The sequence below is a fragment of the Eschrichtius robustus genome, chromosome 16 (assembly GCF_028021215.1).
Source record: "Eschrichtius robustus isolate mEscRob2 chromosome 16, mEscRob2.pri, whole genome shotgun sequence".
In the NCBI taxonomy this organism is placed as follows: domain Eukaryota; kingdom Metazoa; phylum Chordata; class Mammalia; order Artiodactyla; family Eschrichtiidae; genus Eschrichtius; species Eschrichtius robustus.
This window is the reverse complement of record NC_090839.1, coordinates 67,193,712-67,214,915: the sequence shown is the minus strand read 5'-3', so window position 1 is coordinate 67,214,915 and position 21,204 is coordinate 67,193,712. Positions and strand designations below refer to the sequence as shown.

At 44.2% G+C, this 21,204-nt stretch overlaps 1 protein-coding gene across 4 annotated transcripts in view; it reads left to right on the top strand.

Moving 5' to 3' along the window:
* MYH11 (myosin heavy chain 11) overlaps nt 1-21,204 on the top strand; it is a 124,686-nt gene that overhangs the window by 64,851 nt on the left and 38,631 nt on the right. For all 4 annotated transcript variants that reach the window (XM_068565697.1, XM_068565696.1, XM_068565699.1 and 1 more), the window contains 6 exons: nt 1,198-1,290; nt 4,451-4,514; nt 6,409-6,507; nt 9,724-9,867; nt 17,773-17,868; nt 19,926-20,044. In XM_068565697.1, coding sequence (XP_068421798.1) covers nt 1,198-1,290; nt 4,451-4,514; nt 6,409-6,507; nt 9,724-9,867; nt 17,773-17,868; nt 19,926-20,044 — 615 coding nt within the window. The remainder of the gene's footprint in view (nt 1-1,197; nt 1,291-4,450; nt 4,515-6,408; nt 6,508-9,723; nt 9,868-17,772; nt 17,869-19,925; nt 20,045-21,204) is intronic.

Genomic DNA, 21,204 nt, shown 5'->3' with positions numbered 1-21,204 from the left:
CTTCTTCCTACTAGTCAAGCAAAGCCCTTTGCTCTCATTGTAAATTTCCACAAGTCCCAATTATGGGGATTCCACTGTGGCTGGGATTTTCACAGAGATGACACTTTCATCTTCTTTGGGAGCTGTGAAGGAGGAGGGCATGTGAATAAATAGACACATAAATTAGTAGCTTCCTGTTCTGTTCCTTTAGGGACAGCCACCCATGATGGCCTCCTGGTGCATAGAGGAGCAGGGAGAAAGCTGTGCACTCCCTTTTCCCTTCTAGAACCTTTCCCAGCTTCTTTTTAGCCCAGCCCAACTGCCCTGAAAAAGAGGACAGGGGAACCAGCAGAGAAAACAGGAGAAAGCCCTCAGGACCCATACTTCCCAGGGTCGGCCTGGAGGAGGAGCTGGGTGGGAGAGCCGCTGAGCCAGTCCACAGCCGCCGTGTCATGGGGATAGGCAGAGAGCAGCTCGATGCTTCCTGGCATGATTTACCTTGTTGGCCCTTTCCTGCAACAATTAATCACGTGACCGCGTTTGTGCACAGGAGCCCCCTCAGTGGGGGCCGATGGGCTGTGTACAGTCTCAGCTGCATTTAACCTGATGAATGGAGCTCAAGCAACCTGCTTTGAAGCTTTGTTCTGCAGTCGGTTTGAAGTATTCCCGGTGGGTTTTGCGCATTCCTTACTTGTCTTCCATAGGAGACTTCAGAAAACTGGTCCTGAGAAAGGAAAAATTGCAACTTTAAAAAATTGGACTAAAACCATCAGGAGAAGGGTTGTAGTGATTTAACTTGAAGAAAGCTGCTTGTCAAACATAAGCAGCAGCAGGACTGCCGTGTACAGCAGGGCAGGTTGTGCACTGCACAACTCCATGGATTCACTATGATGTAAATGACATCCTGGTGTTGTACAGTGTGGCAGTTCTCAGTGGCAATGATGTCACATAGATGAGCAGGCCCTATCTAGGAAAAAGTGGCCTTCCTAGGTGATGTCCTTACAGATGTCCCGGCTATAAGAGAGCTCAGACATTTGTTTCTCTTCTGAAATCCTTGAGTAAATCTGGACATTAGCATTGGGGGTGTCAGATGGGTAGGTGATAGGATAGGAGAGAACCTGTGGGTTAAGGGCAGAGTTTTGTGACAACATCTGTCCAGGGCAGAGCTGTCGGTGTCTGCGTCACTTTCTCCAATAACTAGATGTGAATGAATTTTAGGGTGAGCTGGAAAAGCAGCTTCTACAAGCAAACCCCATCCTGGAGGCTTTTGGCAACGCCAAAACTGTCAAGAACGACAACTCCTCACGATTTGTAAGTAGCAAAGCCACATGGGTTTTCTGGAAAAGGCTCGGGTCCCCTGGTGTCACCTCCTGCCTGAGAATGCAGAGTATGTGTGTGCAGGGGACGTCTGAGGCTGAAGGGATGGAGGTGTGCATTGCAACAGCATTTTGCTCTGCATCTCCAGTTCTCTCTTGACCTTACAACCCTGCAAGTGCTCCAGCCACTCACTCCCTCATTCATTCACTCGCTATTCATTCAACAAATATTCATTCAGCATCTGCTATATACTAGGCTCCCTGTTAGAATTTGACATTCATAATTCATTCAGTAAATATTTACTGAGCACCTAGTAAGTGCTAGACACTTATACCCAATACTCATTTATTTATTCAGCAAAACATACATTGAGTACCTACTATGTACCAAGCACATGCAAGTTTCAATAAACATTTATTACGCACCCACTGTATACAATCATTCTGGCAGGCATTTTTACACACACCATTCTCTCTCTCTCTCTCTCTTCACTTGGCTCATTTTCATTAAGCACCTACTGTATAGCAGACCCTGAACTAGACAGCAAACAATTCAGACGTGGTTCCAGCCTTCACAAAGCTTGTGGCCTAGTTGGGGAGCCAACAGTCAATGAGGCAGGACTTCCCACACAGGCTTTCCCAGGTTCCAAGGGCCACCCCCCGCCTTTCTCACCTGAGTCTAATGGGGGCAGGAGAACCCTGAACACAGGTGGTTGATGACACTTAGACAAAAATTATCTTGTTGTACAAAAGAAGTGGGGGCCTCCACTCCATAGGAGAGTCAGAAAGATACTTCTTTTTTTTTAAGAGGAATGATGCTTTTTTAAAAAATTATTTTATTTATTTATTTTTGGCTGTGTTGGGTCTTTGTTGCTGTGCGTGGGCTTTCTCTAGTTGATGCGAGCAGGGGCTACTCTTTGTTGCGGTGCGCGGGCTTCTCATTGCGGTGGCTTTTCTTGTTGTGGAACGTGGGCTCTAGGCGCGCAGGCTTCAGTAGTTGTGGCGTGAGGGCTCAGTATTTATGGCTTGCGGGTTCTAGAGCACAGGCTCAGTAGTTGTGGCACATGGGCCTCGTTTTGCTCCGCAGCATGTGGGATCTTCCCGGACCAGGGCTCCAACCCGTGTCCCCTGCATTGGCAGGCAGATTCTTCACCACTGCGCCACCTGGGAAGCCCAGAAAGATACTTTGATGAGGAAATTTGGAGGAAAGACTGCATCTGAATTCCACTAGTGAGGAGGCCCCTTCTGATGTGTGGGTGCCCCTCTGAACTGTCAGTCACCAGATGGGACCCTGTGAAAAACTCTTTGTGGAAACCTCTGCCCCGCCCATGTAGAGCTGCTCTGTGGGTATCTCTGTGTCCTGCATATTCACACGCATGGGCCCCAGCCTTGTCAACCCCAAGACCCACTTCTTATTACAAGTAATTATGCAGTGTTCCCTTTCCTTCCCTGAAAAATTAGAGTCATAGATAACATCACCTACTACACACATCAGATTAAAAAAAAAAAAAATAGCACAATGCCCTTGCTATAATATGAAGGAGAAATAAAACAATTCATAATTAAAATGTGCATTTCAGCATATCAGTTCTTGGGCCAGACCACATATGAAGACACAATGGACTAGTCAGACACTTGCATTTATATCCAGAATCACTGTGACCTTGACAGCTACAAATGCAGGCTGAGACAAGGGGGGGTTCGTCTGGGGACTGAAGCCATGGGATGGGATTTTCCAGAATGATGACATACTCTTTGGAAAGCTCTGAACCAAAGAACAATTTGCTCTCGAGTTACATGGATATGACATTCCTACCTGAGAACAACATTAACATTTTTTGTGTGTTTTTATCTAAAACACCATTAGGGTCTAGGCTCAGCTAATTATAAACAGGTTTTTCACCTCCGTGAGTGTCAGGTGGGACATTTGAAAGTCATAGGGTAGGTGGCTAATGCTTGGTGTCTGGGACTCTCTTGGTCATTGCAGGATGCCCAGCATCCTTGGCCCCTGTCCACTAAGAGCAGTAGCTGCCACCGTCATGTAACAATTCCAGTCCCTCCCCCAGATTTCCAAAATCCTCGTGGGGTTTGTGTTGGCTGCACCAAGAAGCACTGCATTTGTGCGTTGCAACCCAGTGCAAGTTTCTAGGATGTCAGTAAATGAGAGCAAATTCAAAGTGAATCCCTGAAATGTCCCCACTCACTGGTGCCCCAGGCCTTCTCGGGAGGAAGGCAAGATGGCTCCAGGACCAGCAGGTTCCTCTGTTACAGTTGCAATGACGTTCATGGTCCTGAATCATCCTACTGTCTGTCTCACTTCCTGATGGAGAAAGAGTGAGGGTTTTGTCGAGGCCCAAGCAAGCCTAGGGGATGGTGCCTCCCACCATGTAATCACAGGTGGGTGAGGGCGGTAAGGATACGATCCTTTGTCAGCTGTTAAGAAAGCAGGAAAAGGGCCAGTGCTGCCAGATGCGGGACCTGGCTGTCCTTGGTTCTGTGGTTCGGCTGAGGCAGAAGGCAGGTGGATTGGCATCTTTTCCAAGTGGAGAGATCTGATGGGCCCCGGGGCTGGGGCCATGGCCCAGCCCTGCCTACAGAGCCTCCTATGCAGGGCCTGCTCAGATAGCGTGGCTCCCTGGCATCACTGTTCATGCTCACCTGCCCCAAAGAAGTGGTTTAATTTGCAGCTGGATGAACTTGGGCTTGATTGATCATGGAGGCCCAGCGTGTTTCTGGGCAGGGGGACAGCGGGGGAGGCCTCCAGCCACTGGGTGTGGCAAAACGTGCCTTCTACTCATGGCTCTACCTCTTAGGAGCACTACCACACTGGGCAGGTCCCACTAGCTCTCTTGGCCTCAGTCTCCCCCACCTTTAAAATGGGGAGAGCTATGATGGGCTGAGGGTCATCGCAAGAGCAAGTGAAATTGATTTGAGAAAGTGTTTTCTAAGTTCCTCTGTCGCCATAAGGCCCTGGATCTTCCCAGCTCAGGAGATGCTGACCTGTGAGATTCTTGAGTGTTTGCAAGAACCTCTCTCTGGTTTTTTTCTTTTTCCCTTGAATGTTCCTTGACTTCTCTCTCCCCACGTGCCTGCAGCATGAGGGTGAGGGGCTGAGGCTGGGGAATCCACCATGAACTGTGTTTTCCTGTTGGCAGGGCAAATTTATCCGCATCAACTTTGACGTCACGGGTTACATCGTGGGAGCCAACATTGAGACATGTATCCTTTGCTGAGCCTGGGCCACCTGGGGCTCCCACCCTTGGTTCCACCAACCTCCTGCCCAGAGCCTGAGGGGGGCACAAGAGCCACCCCTCTCTCCCTAGGCTCTTGGGTGCCATCCAGAACAAATCTCCCCTGGGGTTGTTTTCCCTTAACAACAAGCCTTGTAGTGTGGTGGTCCCCAGGTTTGGGGACCTCAAGCAGCCTGTGTTTGATTCTGAGTGGACCTCTTCCTAGCTGAGCGACCTTGGGCTAGTTACTCAACCTCTCTGTGCCTCGTCAGTGAAATGGGGATGATAATAATACCTGCCTCATAGAGGTGTCGTGAGAATCAAGTGAATTAATTCACGTAAAGCTCTTAGAACCATGACAGAATAAGGGCTGGTTGAGCATCGGCTATCGTGAGAACTTTGCTTCATCCTTTTCGAGCCAGGGTCCAAGGCTAAACCCGGACCCCTTGTCCTTCTTAGGAACAGAGCAGCTCCAGCCCACAGATAGGACATCAATGGAAACAGAACTTTCCCAGAGGAACAGCCTGCTTCTGGCAAAGCAAGCAGGAAGCTGTTTCTGTAAATCTAAGGAATCAGAATTCCGCCAGCCCACCAGTGCCCCCTCGTGCTCCTTAACATCCCAGAGGGGGCTCAGGGCATGGCTGGGGTCAACTAACCAGGCCCCATCCCCACCTCCCAGAGCTGGGCAGGGATTAAATGAGATACAGCAAAAGACACCCATATTCTCCTACGGGGGGATAAGGAGACCATAAATAGCCTCGTGTGGGCTCAGAACAGGTAAGGCCACCAGCTGAGTTCTGGTTTTCAGAAGTTTCTGGATTTGGGAATTGCAGATGAGAGTTTGTGACCCTGTATAATAAGAGGCGTTGGGAGGAGAAATTAGTCTACATGACCTGACATGACAGAGTTGTGGGGGGGGACACAGTCTAATCCAATGGATTTGGGGGCACAGAGAAGAAGTGATCATTCATTCTTCAGTGGTTAGGGTTTTGCAGATTTTGTTACAGTCAAGTAGAGCCTGGTTCTTACATGGGGAAATCCACCTGGTACAAGAGCCCAACCACCCGTGTGCCTCCCCACCATCCCCTCCCCCCATGGCAGAACAGCTCTCCTTAGACTGATTAGTGGGTCATGTTTACAGTCTCCTGAGGCTAGGCAGCTAGTCAGCTGGGTCAAGGTCACTCAGCCAGCCAGAACTGGTACCCAGCTCTTGAAGCCCAGCCCCTTGTCTGGGGTGATTTTGGCCACCGCAGACACTTGGCATTGTCACTTCCTAGCTCTGTGCTCCTGGGAAATGAGCCTTCCCTGAGCTTCCCTGGGCCTCAGTTTCCCTATATTGAAAATGCAAATAATATTCGCACTTAGCTTCTAGGATAGTTTGTGAGGTTTAAATGAGAAAATGCACGTCAAACATTTAGCACAGGGATTAACAAATCATAGAGGGTGTAATTATTTTTACTCTGTAGTATCTAAAGACAGCTCACTCTACAGAAGAGGAGTTGGTGGTGGCTGCAGGGGAAACATCTCATTTCATGCCCCTCCCATAAGTCTTTCATCCTGGAGTCCTTTGACTCCTGTCTTTTTATGCTTTTTTCCCCACTCTGTTCCCCTCACTTTCCCCGGCACTGGGGCCTGCCAGCAGCACCCAGTGGTCTCATTTTGGATCTGTGAGCCAGAACTGGAAGGTCAACTCATGTGGACCAGGCATGGATGGCTTGACTCTGCCCCAGCAATCAGACTCTTCAGAACACTCCAGGGAACCTCTCCCGGGTCCTGGACATTTCCCCTCCAGCAGCTGGTGTGACAAGGATTGGGGAGGAAGGTCATGCTCGCACAAGAGGTACACGTGGTATCCCTGGGATTCTTAACTCCTCCCAAACCAGATCTGCTAGAAAAGTCACGGGCGATTCGCCAAGCCAGAGACGAGAGGACGTTCCACATCTTTTACTATCTGATTGCTGGAGCCAAGGAGAAGATGAGAAGTAAGTGATGAGCAAGGACGTGTGTTGGGAGATCTCAGCCCTCCCTTTCATCGTGATCCAGGGTTAATCGATCGGCTGTTAACACAGAGTCTGATATCCTGCCAGGGAAAGAGCTACACATCTCTAGGCAGCATCTCCTTTGTGTGAGTGAGTGTGGCTTCTGTTCAGTCATTCTCATTTACTGAGCACCTACTATGTGACATAGTAGATGTCCATTTCAGTTAGGCATTAAATAATTAATTAATCAAGCCCAGTTAGACTGGACGACATCAAGTCCAAATAGACACAATCTGTGCCTCTCAGGAAGGGAGAAAGACAATTGCCATATTTGCACGTTTATAGAACTTACAGGTATTTAAGAGGCATTCTGATTTTATAAGGAATTTGGAAGGGCAGTGGAACCAAGCACTTTTCATTATTCCTGTTTTGAAAATAACTTTGAATTGACCTTTTTGTAGGGCAGGGGTCACCTATATTTTTCTGTAAAGAACCAGATAGTAAATCTCTTAGGTTCTGTAGGCCACATGGTTTTTGTCACAACTACTCAGCTCTGCTGTTGTAATGCAGAAGCAGCCATAGGCAATGCCTAAACCAATGGGCAAAGCTATACTACAATAGAATTTTATTTACAAAAATAGGAATGTGCTGTAGTTTGCTGCCCTCTGTTGTAAGGAAAATATTTTTCACATAAAAACTATATACTGTATACCAGACTCCAATAGGAAATTATACATTCTAGGCATGTAGAACAGTTAATCTACTAACTGCAAAGAATATACAAATCACAGCTGAAAAAAGGAGTATACCAGTCAATACAAGTACATAGTATGGTCTACATTCTAGTAATAAGTTTAAGCCCTAAATTTTAGGAGAACAGTACAAATTTTGCTTCCCATCAGTTTTGTGACCCATGGTTAGTTATTTTGCTTAGAAAATTACCAAAAGAACGTGTGGGCTGGTACCTTTGCTGTGATGAGGTGTATTGCAACGTTCCACCACTAGGGGAAGCAGCGTTCCTTATTTAATCTTGTTGCTTGGCACCTGGAGCAATTTTGGATAAAAGGGGGGAGGCGGAATGGATGTTAGACAGTGGCACATAGGTAAATCAGCAGTTATAGTGCAGACACGGTGGCGTGGCCCAAAGAGAAGCGTTTATATTTTTCTTCCACCTCTTTGGCACCAAAGTCAACAGTTTTGTTGTTTGGTAACCTGGGTTCCAGTTTTGTGCTCTGCCTCCGGTCTTCCAGAAATCAAGAGAGGATAAAGTCAACAACTGAGATCCCTAGGAACGACTTGTATGCTTGATGATAGATCTGGGAAGAGGTTAGGCTTTTAGGGGGAATCAAATATTTCCACATGTATCCATGGTCTGGATAATGAAATCTTGGCAAAGACTCAAATCCTTGTGACTTTAATCAGGCATTTCAATTAATCCAAAGGCTTAACTGGTGTCTCGGGTCAACTTAACCTCGAGTTTATCAAGTAGCTTCCTAGTGACTTGACCCAGGAAAACCCTTTGTTTAAAAAGAAAAGCATCTTGCTGAATTCCCTCCAAAAGTATAATCAAATCCAGCCTAATTAAAGATTGATCTGGAAGAGGACACTTGATATATTGGACAGTGTCATAAAAGCAAATAGTATAAGAAAAAAAGAAGCAATTATAAATTTGGGAGAGAAAGGGATGAATAACAACAAAGGAATGTAGCTACAGAGTATGACTTTTCAGAGAATAATATTTAATAGATGTCATAAACAAGGAGTTGACAAATATTTTTACTAAAGGGCCAGATAGTCCGTATTTTAGGCTTTGGGGATCATTTGGTTTTTCTTGCAACTACTCAACTCTGGCTGCTATTGTAGCATGAAAGCAGCTGTAGAAAATAGACAAGGAGATGGGAGTGCTTCTTTCAATAAAACTTTAGTTACAAATAAGAACCTGCTATATAAAAAAATAAAAATAAAATTCAAAAATTCAAAAAAAAAAAGAACCTGCTATTTAAAAAAATAAACTAAATAAAATTTTTAAAAAAAGAGCCTGCTGTGTAAAAACATAAAAATAAAATTAAAAAAAAACCTTTATTTACAAAGATAACCAGCAGACCAGATTTACCAATCCCTAATATAAGCCTTTTCTACTGATTCAGCTAGAAATAGTTTGAGAAGAGGGAGGCTAAATTGTAAAAGCAATTGTAAGAGCACTAAATCTTTTGCCACCATAGCAGGAAGTCAATAGATAATATCTAATTTTGACATATCCAGAAGTAGCCATTAATATGATATATAAAAGTAATATATAGTAAGCCTATTATATAGAGAGATAATGATAACTACCAGAAAAAAACAGTTAAAAGAGATAAAAGCAGTTATTGTAGGGTAAGGTAGGAGTTGCAGAAAAGATGGGACAAGCAATTGGTGTTTTCATTATAAACCTTTAGATAGTAATTAATTTTTTTCTCATAAATATATTTATTAAGCTTAACATGTTTGGTGAAGATAGGACAAAATCAACTATTACACAACATATATAGAACAAAAATCACAGTGTTAATTAGATGTCCAAAAAGATATATATGGTAAAATCATATACAGCTAGAGAATTATTTGATTATTAAAGAAGGAAAAACTGGGGTGATTCAGGGACAAATGCTGATGAAGGTTGTAAAACGAGGGTGCCTTTTTCCTCCCTCGGGATGCTCGTCAAGTTCACATTAAATTCTGTTTGATCAGTGTTGACTAGAAGCTGCAAGTTGCATTTCTCAGGCTCTTAGCATGAGCTTCATATCAATACCTCAGTCATTGATTTTTAAAATCCATGTGTATGTGTGATTTTGATAAAAGTTTAATAAATGGATGGATAAAGATTAATCTAACTTTTCAGACAGCTTTGTTCCTGAAGGCAGGGTACTTTTGGGCAATTGAGATAAAGGTGTATCTTCCTCTGGGTAGATGCAATGTCCTGTCAGGGGTCATGGCTTAGCAAGTGGAGCCAAGGCTGGATTTCAGCTGCCAGGCACCCTGGCGCAGTGCACAACCTGCACCACTGTATGAGGTGGGTGATGGCTTCTATGCGATGAAGCAGAAGGAAGGTTTAAACTGTCCAAGTCTTGGGAAAGGGAAAGAAATTATGATGGGCCAGACCCTTTACCAGGTTCCTGTCTCCTGTTCAAAGTAGAAGTGTGCCTTCCTGACCACCACCCCGTCTTCCTCTCCTTCTAGATGACTTGCTTTTGGAGGGCTTCAACAACTACACATTCCTCTCCAACGGATTTGTGCCCATCCCGGCAGCCCAGGACGATGAGATGTTCCAGGAAACCGTGGAGGCCATGGCGATCATGGGCTTCAATGACGAGGAGCAGCTGTGTAAGTCTCCCCACCTTGAGGCGGGGTGCTGGTGAGGAGAGCGAGGTGCCTGCTCTCGGTACTGATACCAGAAAAGCTTTACCGAGAGTCCAGGCTCTTGTTCAACTCGTCCAAAAGAATTTGGGCAAGGAACACAAGGCACTAAGGAAAAAAATAAGCACGCACGCACACACACACACACACACACAGGTGCACACACACATACTGAGGCCGAGGAGCAAGAGAACAAAGAAGTTTATTTAGTGCAGAAGTGAAAATTACACACTCGAAGAAGAGTGTGGGCATCCTCGTGAGTGAGGGGTGCCCCGCAAGGTTGTTGATCCCCCTTTTATCTTATTTTTAGCCCTTTGAATGGGTGGAATGTTTAGCCTTTTTGATTAGGGGTGGAATGTTCATTGAGGGGAAGGCTGAGGTGTGGCCTGGATTACACCAGGTTGCATCAGCCCCCAGTCTTGTGCATTTTTCTGCTGAAACCACTGTACCTGTGCTCTAAGAGATGTTTTCCCTTAAATTTTCCTTTGCTAGTCAAGCGCCACAGGTGAAAAGTCTTATAGGGTCATCAGCAACCTGTGCATTTTTATTGTGCATGCTCTACAGTTTTATTGGTCAGTTTCTTGCTCAGATGTTACAAAATTTCTGTGTTAGATACCATTCCTCCATGCGTCTTGGCCTCATTAAGTGCAAAACAAGGAGGTGGCTTTGCCTTCTGCCTAATGCCTATACATGAGGAGGCTGTCCTTGGGCCCGGCCCTGTCTTTCCTGCCTCAGGACCACTGGAATTAGTTAGGGACTTTTCTCTGGTCAGGACAGATTTCTGCTCTCTGAATTCCCCACTCCCTCAAAAAAAAGGAGAAGAAGAAAAATTAATATTACTTTAGGTGGTTTATTGGTGTTTTAGAAAGGTGGCTGCATGAGTTATGGCTCTTTTGGTTACAAGTGACCAAATTGGCTTAAGCAAAAAGGAAAATGATTCACTCATAGAGCTGAAAAATTCAGGGATACTGGTTTTAGGAACAGCAAATTCTAGGGACTCAAAGAATGTCTTTAGAACTTGGTCTTGCAACAACATTGTCTTTAAGTAGGCAGTAGTTTCTTGGCAACAAAATAGCTGCTATGGCTCCAGCCCTTACATCCATTGGGTTTATGTCCAGCAGAAATGAGCAGAGTGGATTCCCTGCCTGCATCCCTGAATGGAGTCACATTGCCTAGGTTGACATGCATATTCCTGAGCTACTCACAATGAGCCAGGGTTGTAGAAAGCTCTGTTATGTCTCTTTGTTATGGTCTCGATTCCATTCTTAGAGCTGGAGGTAGAGAGGTTGTTGGCCTCATTGAGAACATGTAGGCGGAGGGGAGGGGGAGTAATTGAGGCAGTAGGTGTACTTGGGTTCTTCCTGGAAAGGCAGTTCTGGTGATGGACCAATATTGATCAATATCATCAACCAATGACCAAGAAACACATTTCGTCCTGAGAATAGGAAAGCTCATAGAGATATTTCTGGTTTCCATACTGTGCAAGAAACACTTTTTCTTCTGGGTTAGATATGCCTCAATACTCAAGGTTAATCTCTTTTGGGAACACCAGGACAAGATTGTGGAAAACTTCGCTTTCTTCCCACGCCCACACCCCTTTGGAGCCCCAGAATAATGGCTACAGTTGCCAAAATGAAACGTATAAGGAAGGGCAGCTCCTTCAGAGATAACTTGGGGCCCAGAAAAAAGAAGGCTCCATGAATGAGATAACAAATGGGTGGCGTTTGTGGATTTTGGCCAGGATCCTACTTCAGAATCCAGTGCTTACAGCATCCCTTCCTTAATGACATCAGCTCTGCAAGAATGATTCATTTTATTTGGGACATGAGTCAGTTTTTACTTCTAATCTTTGTTTTAAAAAAAAATACAACTGATGATTAAGTACTTGCTGAAGGCCAGATATTTGCTAAATCCCTTTTTTTTTTTTTTTCGGGACTTCCCTGGCGGTCCAGTGATTGGGACTTCGCCTGCCAGTGCAGGGGGTGAGGGTTCGATCCCTGGTCAGGGAGCTAAGATTCCCAGATGCCTCGCGGCCAAAAAATCAAGGCATAAAACAGAATCAATATTGTAACAAATTCAATAAAGACTTTAAAAATGGTCCACATCAAAAAAAAAATCTTTAAAAAAAAAAGAAATTAATGGGGTGGAAAGGACCATATACACAAATAAACAGATAGTGACATCATGACAGGTACCTTAAAAGAGACACAAATTACACTCAGAAGTCCAGAGACTGTAACAAGTAGAAGAAATATCATTTACATAATTGTGACTTTAAGTACAATGCTCCATGGGAAAGTAATGGCATAAGAATTTCCAATCCACTGTAATAAGAAACACAAGTCTGTAGGTGACCTTTTTTGTCCCACAATGAAAGGTCTTAAATGTCAGGGCTATATTTCCTTTTTTTTTTTTTAATTTTTAAATTTTATTTTATTTATTTTTTTATACAACAAGCTCTTATTAGTCATCAATTTTATACACATCAGTGTATACATATCAATTCCAATCGCCCAATTCATCCCACCACCATCCCCACCCCCCTGCGGCTTTCCCCCCTTGGTGTCCATACATTTGTTCTCTACATCTGTGTCTCAACTTCTGCCCCACAAACCGGTTCATCTGTACCATTTTTCTAGGTTCCACACACATGCGTTAATATACGATATTTGTTTTTCTCTTTCTGACTTACTTCACTCTGTATGACAGTCTCTAGATCCATCCACATCTCAACAAATGACCCAATTTCGTTCCTTTTTATGGCTGAGTAATATTCCATTGTATATATGTACCACAACTTCTTTGTCCATTCGTCTGTCGATGGGCATTTAGGTTGCTTCCATGACCTGGCTATTGTAAATAGTGCTGCAATGAACATTCGGGTGCATGTGTCTTTTTGAATTACGGTTTTTTCTGGGTATATGCCCAGTAGTGGGATTGCTGGATCATATGGTAACTCTATTTTTAGTTTTTTAAGGAACCTCCATACTGTTCTCCATAGTGGCTGTATCAATTTACATTCCCACCAACAGTGCAAGAGGGTTCCCTTTTCTCCACACCCTCTCCAGCATTTGTTGTTTGTAGATTTTCTAATGATGCCCATTCTACCTGGTATGAGGTGATACATTGTAGTTTTGATTTTCATTTCTCTAATAATTGGTGATGTTGAGCAGCTTTTCATGTGCTTCTTGGCCATCTTTATGTCTTCTTTGGAGAAATGTCTATTTAGGTCTTCTGCCCATTTTTGGATTGGGTTGTTTGTTTCTTTAATATTGAGCTGCATGAGCTGTTTATATATTTTGGAGATTAATCCTTTGTCCGTTGATTCGTTTGCAAATATTTTCTCCCATTCTGAGGGGGTTGTCTTTTTGTCTTGTTTATGGTTTCCTTTGCTGTGCAAAAGCTTTTAAGTTTCATTAGGTCCCATTTGTTTATTTTTGTTTTTATTTCCATTACTCTAGGAGGTGGTCAAAAAAGATCTTGCTGTGATTTATGTCAAAGAGTATTCTTCCTATGTTTTCCTCTAAGAGTGCTAAATCCCCTTTTTTAAAAAATGTACCAGAACGTTCAGTTTTATTTAAATACTAAAAAACTGAAACAAACTAAAATATTGATTGATAGAAGCCTTATTCAATTATTGGTTGACCTTATGAAAGAAAGCAACGGGACCTTTTAAATGGTCTTAGAAAGACATTGCCTTACGTGGAAATGCTTCTAATATATTTAAAGTGAAGACATCAGGGAACAAAGCAATGTGCTAAATGCTTTATATGCATTATTTAATATCACAACAACCCTAAGGGGTGGCCATTATTACCTCAATTTGCAGATGAGGAAACTGAGGTACAGAGAAGTAAAGGAACTTACCCGAGGACACACTGTTGGAGCTGGGACTCACTCGGGTCTCATGGAATCCCAAGCCCCACTTTATGATTCACTGTGCTCTGTTTTTGTCTGTGGGAAGGTGGCTTTTGTCCTTTAAACTTAAAAATAAAGATCTGTGTCAGAACCAAGGTATGGAAACCAAGGTTAGAAGGGGCCCAGAATGTTCTACACTGTGGACTCGCTTTGCTGGGTGATAAGTGATGCAGAAGCCCACCATGAGATGGTGGTCCCTTCTCTAGTCCCCTTCAGTTCTTCTGATGACTTTCAAAGAGAGGAGCAGTTTGGCACCTACTAGGTCTTCAGCCCCTCCCTGACACTTGCTAATCACCCTTTTAACCCTGGAGAGCAGACCCCAGGTCCAGCACCTTGGGCAGGCCCTAGCCTCTTGCTAGCATTTGATAATATGGTTTATCTTTCCTGTATTTATTTTTATAGTTTCCATCTATTTATGGCAAGGGAAGCTGATTTTTCACTTAAGATAAAGTTTTCTACTTAAGTGAATCATAGGAAAGAGAAGTGAATGTGAAGAAAAATGTTAAGTGAATAGTAGAACAGGCGGTATGCCTATAGAACAAGCATCAGGATGAGGGTGTACAAATGACTGACACCCATGGGACACGGACTTAGACCAATGTGTATACCAACCTTGATTATAAATCTAGGGCTACTCCCAACCCTCCCCAAAGAAGCCAAAGGAAAATGGGGAGCTGAGGGTGGTGTCAGGCCTAAGCCCTGGAGCTGCATGAGGTTCCAGGTGACCGGTCTCCTCTGGTTCCTGGACTTTAGCAAGGGAGAATTACTTGCCCTAGATTGCACAGGGAGCTAGAACAGTATAAGACCATCATAATCATTGTGACATCATAGCAACTACTTTTTATTGAGCACTGCCTGGGTTTAGGTGCTATGCATTTAATCCTTATGACAACCCTATGAAGCAGGTGTTTTTATGGGCCTTCAGATGGTGAAATGGGCCCAGAGAGGCTAATACCTGACTTGAAGTCACACAGCTGCTAATAACATGGCCAAGATACGAACCCCTGGCAGCTAACTCCAGCGTCGTCCTCAGATCCTCCCAGGGACTGTCTAGGTCCATTTTCAGATGTCAGTCATTCACAATTGATGCTGCTTCTGGGTTTCATCTGTATCATCATTGTTTGAATATTTTTATGCATAGGGTGGATTTCTATAGCCCCATCCACTCTGGGCTTTGTCCTAAACAACAGTTCTGTACAATCACTAAGTATGTGTCCTGGTTATACAATTTGAAATAAATTAGAATAAGTACCTAACTATTGAAATGTTTTAAAAGTTTCACATACCACCTAAAACCATCCACCCTGTGTACATGTGGTACATCTGCCACATGTTGGGAAAGCCTGTTTCCTGTTCCTCAGTAATAAGGGTGGCATATTAGTTTCCTGAGGCTACTGTAACAATTTACCACAAACTTGGTTGCTTAAAACAACAGGAATTTATTCTCTCATGGTTCTGGAGGCCAGAAGTCTGAAACCAAGGTGTGGGCATGGTTGGTTTCTTCTGGGGGCTCTGAGGGAAAATCCATCCCAGGCCCCTCTCCCAGCTTCTGTGGCTGCCGGCAGTCCTTGGCTTGTAGACTCATCACTCCAACCTGCCTCCTTCTTCATGTTTCCTTCTGCCCTGTGCATCTTCTCTTCTCTCTGTTATCAGGTCACTTGTCATTGGATTTAGGGCCCACCAGTTTAATCTAAGGTGATCTCATTTAATTGCATCTGCAGGGATCTTTTTTCCAAATAAGGTTGCATTCACACGTTCCGGATGGTCACGTCTTTGGGCGGCCACCAGTCAACCCACTATGGGTGGCTACTTCTATTTAACACCTACTGGGCCAGGCCCCTGGTTTGCAGCATCTCTCCTGATATAAACTTTATGAAGCAGGTACTGCTGTTACCCTGTCCATTTTGCAGGTGGGGAAACTGAGGCTCAGCAAGGTGAAGCTGGACTTCCTAACACTGGAGTGCATGCTTTCAGCCACTGCCCCAGACCGCCAGCCCTTGCCACCCTTGCTATCTGGGCAGCCCTCTCCACTTTGCACTTTGCTGTCCACCAGCTTTTGTGACCTGGGAGTGGTGACAATTCTTTTGTTATTTCTGTGACAGTGCTATCTATACCAGAAAGTGCAAACCAGCAGTGCCTGAGCCCTCAAGAGAGACTGGCCTCCACAGCCATGAAAGTTGTTAATTTTAAACCTGGGTAGATTTCACATAAAAATCTGGGTTTCCATCATCTTTGGAAAAATCAGAAGCCTGGCAGCTCTGGGCTTGCCTCCCCCGTGGCCATGATTGGAGTAGCAACTCTCCCCTTTCATGCAGGGTTGTGGCCCCCCTGAGTCCCCACAGTCCCCATCAATCTGCTTTGTTTGTTTAGACCAGTGGTTCTCAGTTAGGCGTGAGTCAGCCCCCCCGGGATACTTGGCAATGTCTGGAGACATTTTTGGTTGTCACAACTTGGGAGAGGGTAGCACTACTGACATCTAGTGGTTAGAGACCAGGGATGTGATAAATAGCCTATAACGATGCATAGGATATCCCCACAACAAATTATCTGGGCCAAAATTTCACTAGTGCCCAGGTTGAGTGCCGAGGTTCACTGCTTACCCAGGCTCTGCAGACGTTCCAGCAATCCTAATTTAGATTTGCAGTTTAAGAACTGTGAGTATTGGTCTTGACAGTTTACTAAACCCCTTTCATAGATGGTATTAAAGAAACTGCCTCAGCTGTGCCCTATCAACAGAAGCTTTGTTCATCTTTTGGGTGTAGATTTTTGCAGTGGCGAATGGGAGCATATGGGTGGCTGATCTAGGCCTTTCTCCTCCTGAGCTGGGCCAGGTGTGAGGACAGCTGTTGTAAAAGGTTGTCACTGCTCGTTTGGCCTAAGGAACCAGAGGAGGCTGGAATCTCTAGGTTTTGTTCTTGGAACACAGTGATTTCTTCTTGGAAATCCTGGGTGAGTTGCACCTGAGTTAATCTAAAGCCACGCATTTGCATTAATCAATCCTCCCTCTGTCCAACCAACCAACCATCCATCCATCCATCCATCTATCCATCTTCCTCCATCTATCTATTCATCAGTCCATTGATTGATCCATCCATCTATTATCTATCCCTTCATTGATCCATCTATCATCCGTTTTCCTTCCTTTCATCCATCCGTCAATTCATCTTCCATCCATCTATCTTCCATCCCTTCCCATGTGTCTGAACACACCTGTGTAGCTAGTACCTGTTATAACTAAGAGAACATGAATACCACCAGACCCCATGAAGCTCCATCTTGTTCCTTCTAGTAGCTTCCCCCAGTCAAGGATGACCACCACCCTGACTTCTAACAGCATAGTTTTGCCCGTTCTTGAACGTTCTGTAAATGGGGCTTATATGGTATGTTCTTGTTTGCATTTGGAGTCCTTTGTTCAGCATTAGTATTTGTGAGATATACAGCAATTTTGTTGTTTGTAGTCATAAATCATTCAGTCTCCTTACTGTATAGAAGGGGTTGACAAACATTTTCTGTAAAGGGCCAGAGAGTAAATATTTTAGCCTTGGTGGGCCATACGATCTCCATGGCAACTGTTGAACTCTGCCATTAAGCATGCAAACCGCTATAGACAATATGTAAGTGAATGAGTGTGGCTGGGTTCCAATAAAACTTTATTTACAATGGCAGGCATTGGGCCGGATTTGGTCCATTGGCTATAGATTGCCATCCCCTGCTGCATAGTATTCCACTGTAGCACAAGGTTTTTAGCAACCATCCAAAAATATTCTGCTCCTCCCAGCCAGGTTTTCTCCCCTCTTAGCAGGGAATTGGGGTGCTTTGGCTTTCTCCTAAAAGCTCAGAACTGAGTCTTTTTAGGGGAAAGATGTAGGCCAGCTCTGGGTCCTCAGTGACCTTTAGACTCCAATCCTTGGTATTGGCACTTGTGTCTTATCTGTTCTTCTCTCCTCACTTCAGCCATATTGAAGGTGGTGTCATCCGTCCTGCAACTTGGGAATATTGTCTTCAAGAAGGAAAGAAACACAGACCAGGCGTCCATGCCAGATAACACAGGTGCTTGCTGCTTTTTCATAATAACTGATGACTTTGGTGATGGGAGGGAAGGTCACGTTGTCTTTGCTTATTTTTCTGAATGAGGTTATCTGGGGCATTAACAAGAACTAGACTAGATTATTATCACTTAATTCTCTCTTTTTTCAAACTTTTCACTGCTTAAGATCCTACGTGGAAAGTTCTTGAGTCAGAGAGTGGGGGGAAAAACTAAGTTTTGGATCAGACAGGATCCTTAGCGAGTGCCTCTTCTAAAAACCCCATACTCATTTGTTTTATTAAACAAATATTTTTGAGCACCTGCTATATGCCGGGCACTGGGATACAGCAGGAAATGAGACAGGGACCACCCCATTTCTCATGGCATATACAGTCTTGTTGGGGAGACAGACCTCACATTTCCCTGCAGATGGGATTGTCGGATAAAATAAAGGATGCCCAGTGAAATTTGAATTTCAGATAAGCATTTTTGATAGTAAGTACGTTCCAGGCAATATTGGGGACATAATTATACTAAAAAATGTTCATTGTTTATCTGAAATTCAAGTTTCACTGGGCGTCCTCTATATTTTTCCTAAATCTTGACAGCCCTACCTGCACATAAGCAGTGTTTCCTGTTTTGAAAAGATGGCCTGGCTACCACCATGCTTGTTGGCGGCTGATGCAAAAGGATGACTTAGGTTCCCAACTTGCTCACCTGTGGCCTCAACATCACCGTCTCAGGCTGTATATTGGGGTGCTTTTCCAAGCTCCCAGTTTGGCTGCCAGTTGTTTCTTATGTGTTACACTCCCAGATATAGCAGGTTAAAGGAATCCTCGCTCTGAGGAGAGACCCTCAGGGAAAGAGAAACCAAAAGAGCACCCTTGAAAAGAGATGGTAAAAAATCCTAAAACTACACTATTTATCGTCCACCTCACACATCCTAACTATCGTGTATCACTAGTCTTCACGTTAAGGAAGCAGCTAATGGATTTTTTTTTTTTTTTTTTGGAGAACAAGTTTTTATGCAGAACTACATGAATACAGCAAGAACCCACATGTTCACCATTCAGAATTGACATTTGTGAATATTTTCAAATACATCTTTGTCTTTAGAAGAAGCAAAACACAGTATAGAGAAGACTGACATCTCTTATTCTCCCAACTGAGTCCCTGAACCTCCTGGCAACCACAATTGTACTGTACCACATACCCTTCTGGTCTTATGTTTATAATTTCACACACATGTATCTGAACAGTATACAGTGTTGCTTTGTGAGTGTGTTTTTAATTCACATGAATGATATCACTCCGTAGGCATCATTCTGCAACTTTTTTTTTTTTTTTTTTAACTCTGTACACACAACTGTCTAGATCAGGGTTTCCTAACAGTAGCATCCCCTAGTGTGACAACCACAAATGTCTCCAGACATTGCCAATGTCCCGTGGGAGCAAAATCATCCCCAGCTGAGAACCACTGGTCTAGAGAGAAAGAAAAAGCCAGGTCATTGCTTTAACTGCTATTTGGTATTCCATCTTATAAAAATACTGTGATATATTTGTTTGCTCCCTTATGAATAGACATTTAAGTTGTTTCCAATATTTTTTCCACTACATACGTTGCAACATATATCTTGGAATGGTGGAACGAATGCTTATTGAATTTAACTATATGTCAGGTTCATACCTACCTCATTTAATCCCATTGACAACCCAACAAGGTACCAAATAGCTGACCCTTTTTGTAAGCAAGAGTCTGGGAAGCTACGTAGCTTTTCCAAAATCACAGGGCTAGGAAGTGGGAAAGGAGCAAGGATTTGAACCTAGTTCTGACCCTAAGACCCCAGTTGGGGCCCACCTCCATCCCAGCCCATCATTGCCTCTTTTAGCTAAACACTGGGGGTGAGGTCACTAATGACAGCAGTTTTTAGGACCCTTTCATGCTATGTTCACTATCATGTTCCATCTCACCAAGGAAAAACCAATGTATTCACAGGTCACAAATATCCCATGTTATGTGCCTTCTTTTCCAAGCCTGCACTTTTGTGATACACTTAATATGCTTCTTTTCTCCATCCAGCTGCTCAGAAAGTTTGCCACCTCATGGGAATTAATGTGACAGATTTCACCAGATCCATCCTGACCCCACGTATCAAAGTCGGGCGGGATGTGGTACAGAAAGCTCAGACAAAAGAACAGGTAAATGATGCATTTGCCATTTATTCCTGCACTTGTCATTTATTCCTGCAGAATCTTCCATCCATCCACCCATCCATCCACCCCTCTAGCCATCCATCCATCCATCCATCCACCCATCCATCCATCCACCCATCCACCCATCCATCCATCCATCTGTCCATCCATCCATGCATCTGTTACCTAACCAAACTTGGGTCCACTCACCAGCCACACAGCAAAGCCAATTTGCTGACACTGAGTTGTGGTGAAGGAAAGTACAGGGTTTATTGCAGGTGCCCAGTGAGGAGAACGGGCGGCTTATGCTCAGAAGACCTGAACTCCCTGGTGGCTGTCAGGGAAGGGCTTTTAAAGGCAACATTTGGGGTCAGGGTTGTAGGGGGCGTGACTTTCTTCAGATTGGTTGGTGGTGAGGTAACAGGGTGGTGTTCCAGGAATCTTAATCATCGACCTTCTGCTTCCAACCAGTCTGGGGTCTATGCACTTGTGTATGTAGTCACCATCCTCCACCTGGGTGGGGGGTCTTAGTTCCTGCAGAACAACTCAAAGACTGTGTCAGATTCACATTGTTATGTGTATCCCTTGAGGAGGAACTAGGACTCTGTTTTATCCCTGCACTATTGTTTCTTGACTGCTTTCCTTTGTTTCTGCATTCCCTCACTTCCCTAATTAGTAACTCCTTGAATCTGCTCTTTGGGAATCAGGGAAGGCTTAGGAGCCCTTTTTCTACAAACAAGAAACAGGGGACATGGAGGGGCTTTTGTACCTGTCAAGGTCCCGCAGGGTTCTGTTCAGTTTTGGCCCCCATCCCCACTCCAATCCTGAGTGGAACAGGTACAGTACGAGAAAGGGAATAAAATTTTGGATAGAGAGATTAATCATAAACTCGGCAGAGGAACTCGGTTTTAGCGGGACTTGGTTTCACATCCATCCATCCACCCATCCATCTTTGTATCCCTCATCTATCCAATACTAGAATAATCAAAGTCCTATGACAGGTTTTGAAGATACAACACTGACTGCATAAGAACAGCAGAGTTCCTCACTCCTGACCTCATCTTGAGCTCTTAATTGAAGGTACGAGGTCTGAACTAGTTTTTGGAAATGACTGTATACCCTTTCTAGAGGCAGGACTGATGGCCTCTAAATGATCGCTGGGATGG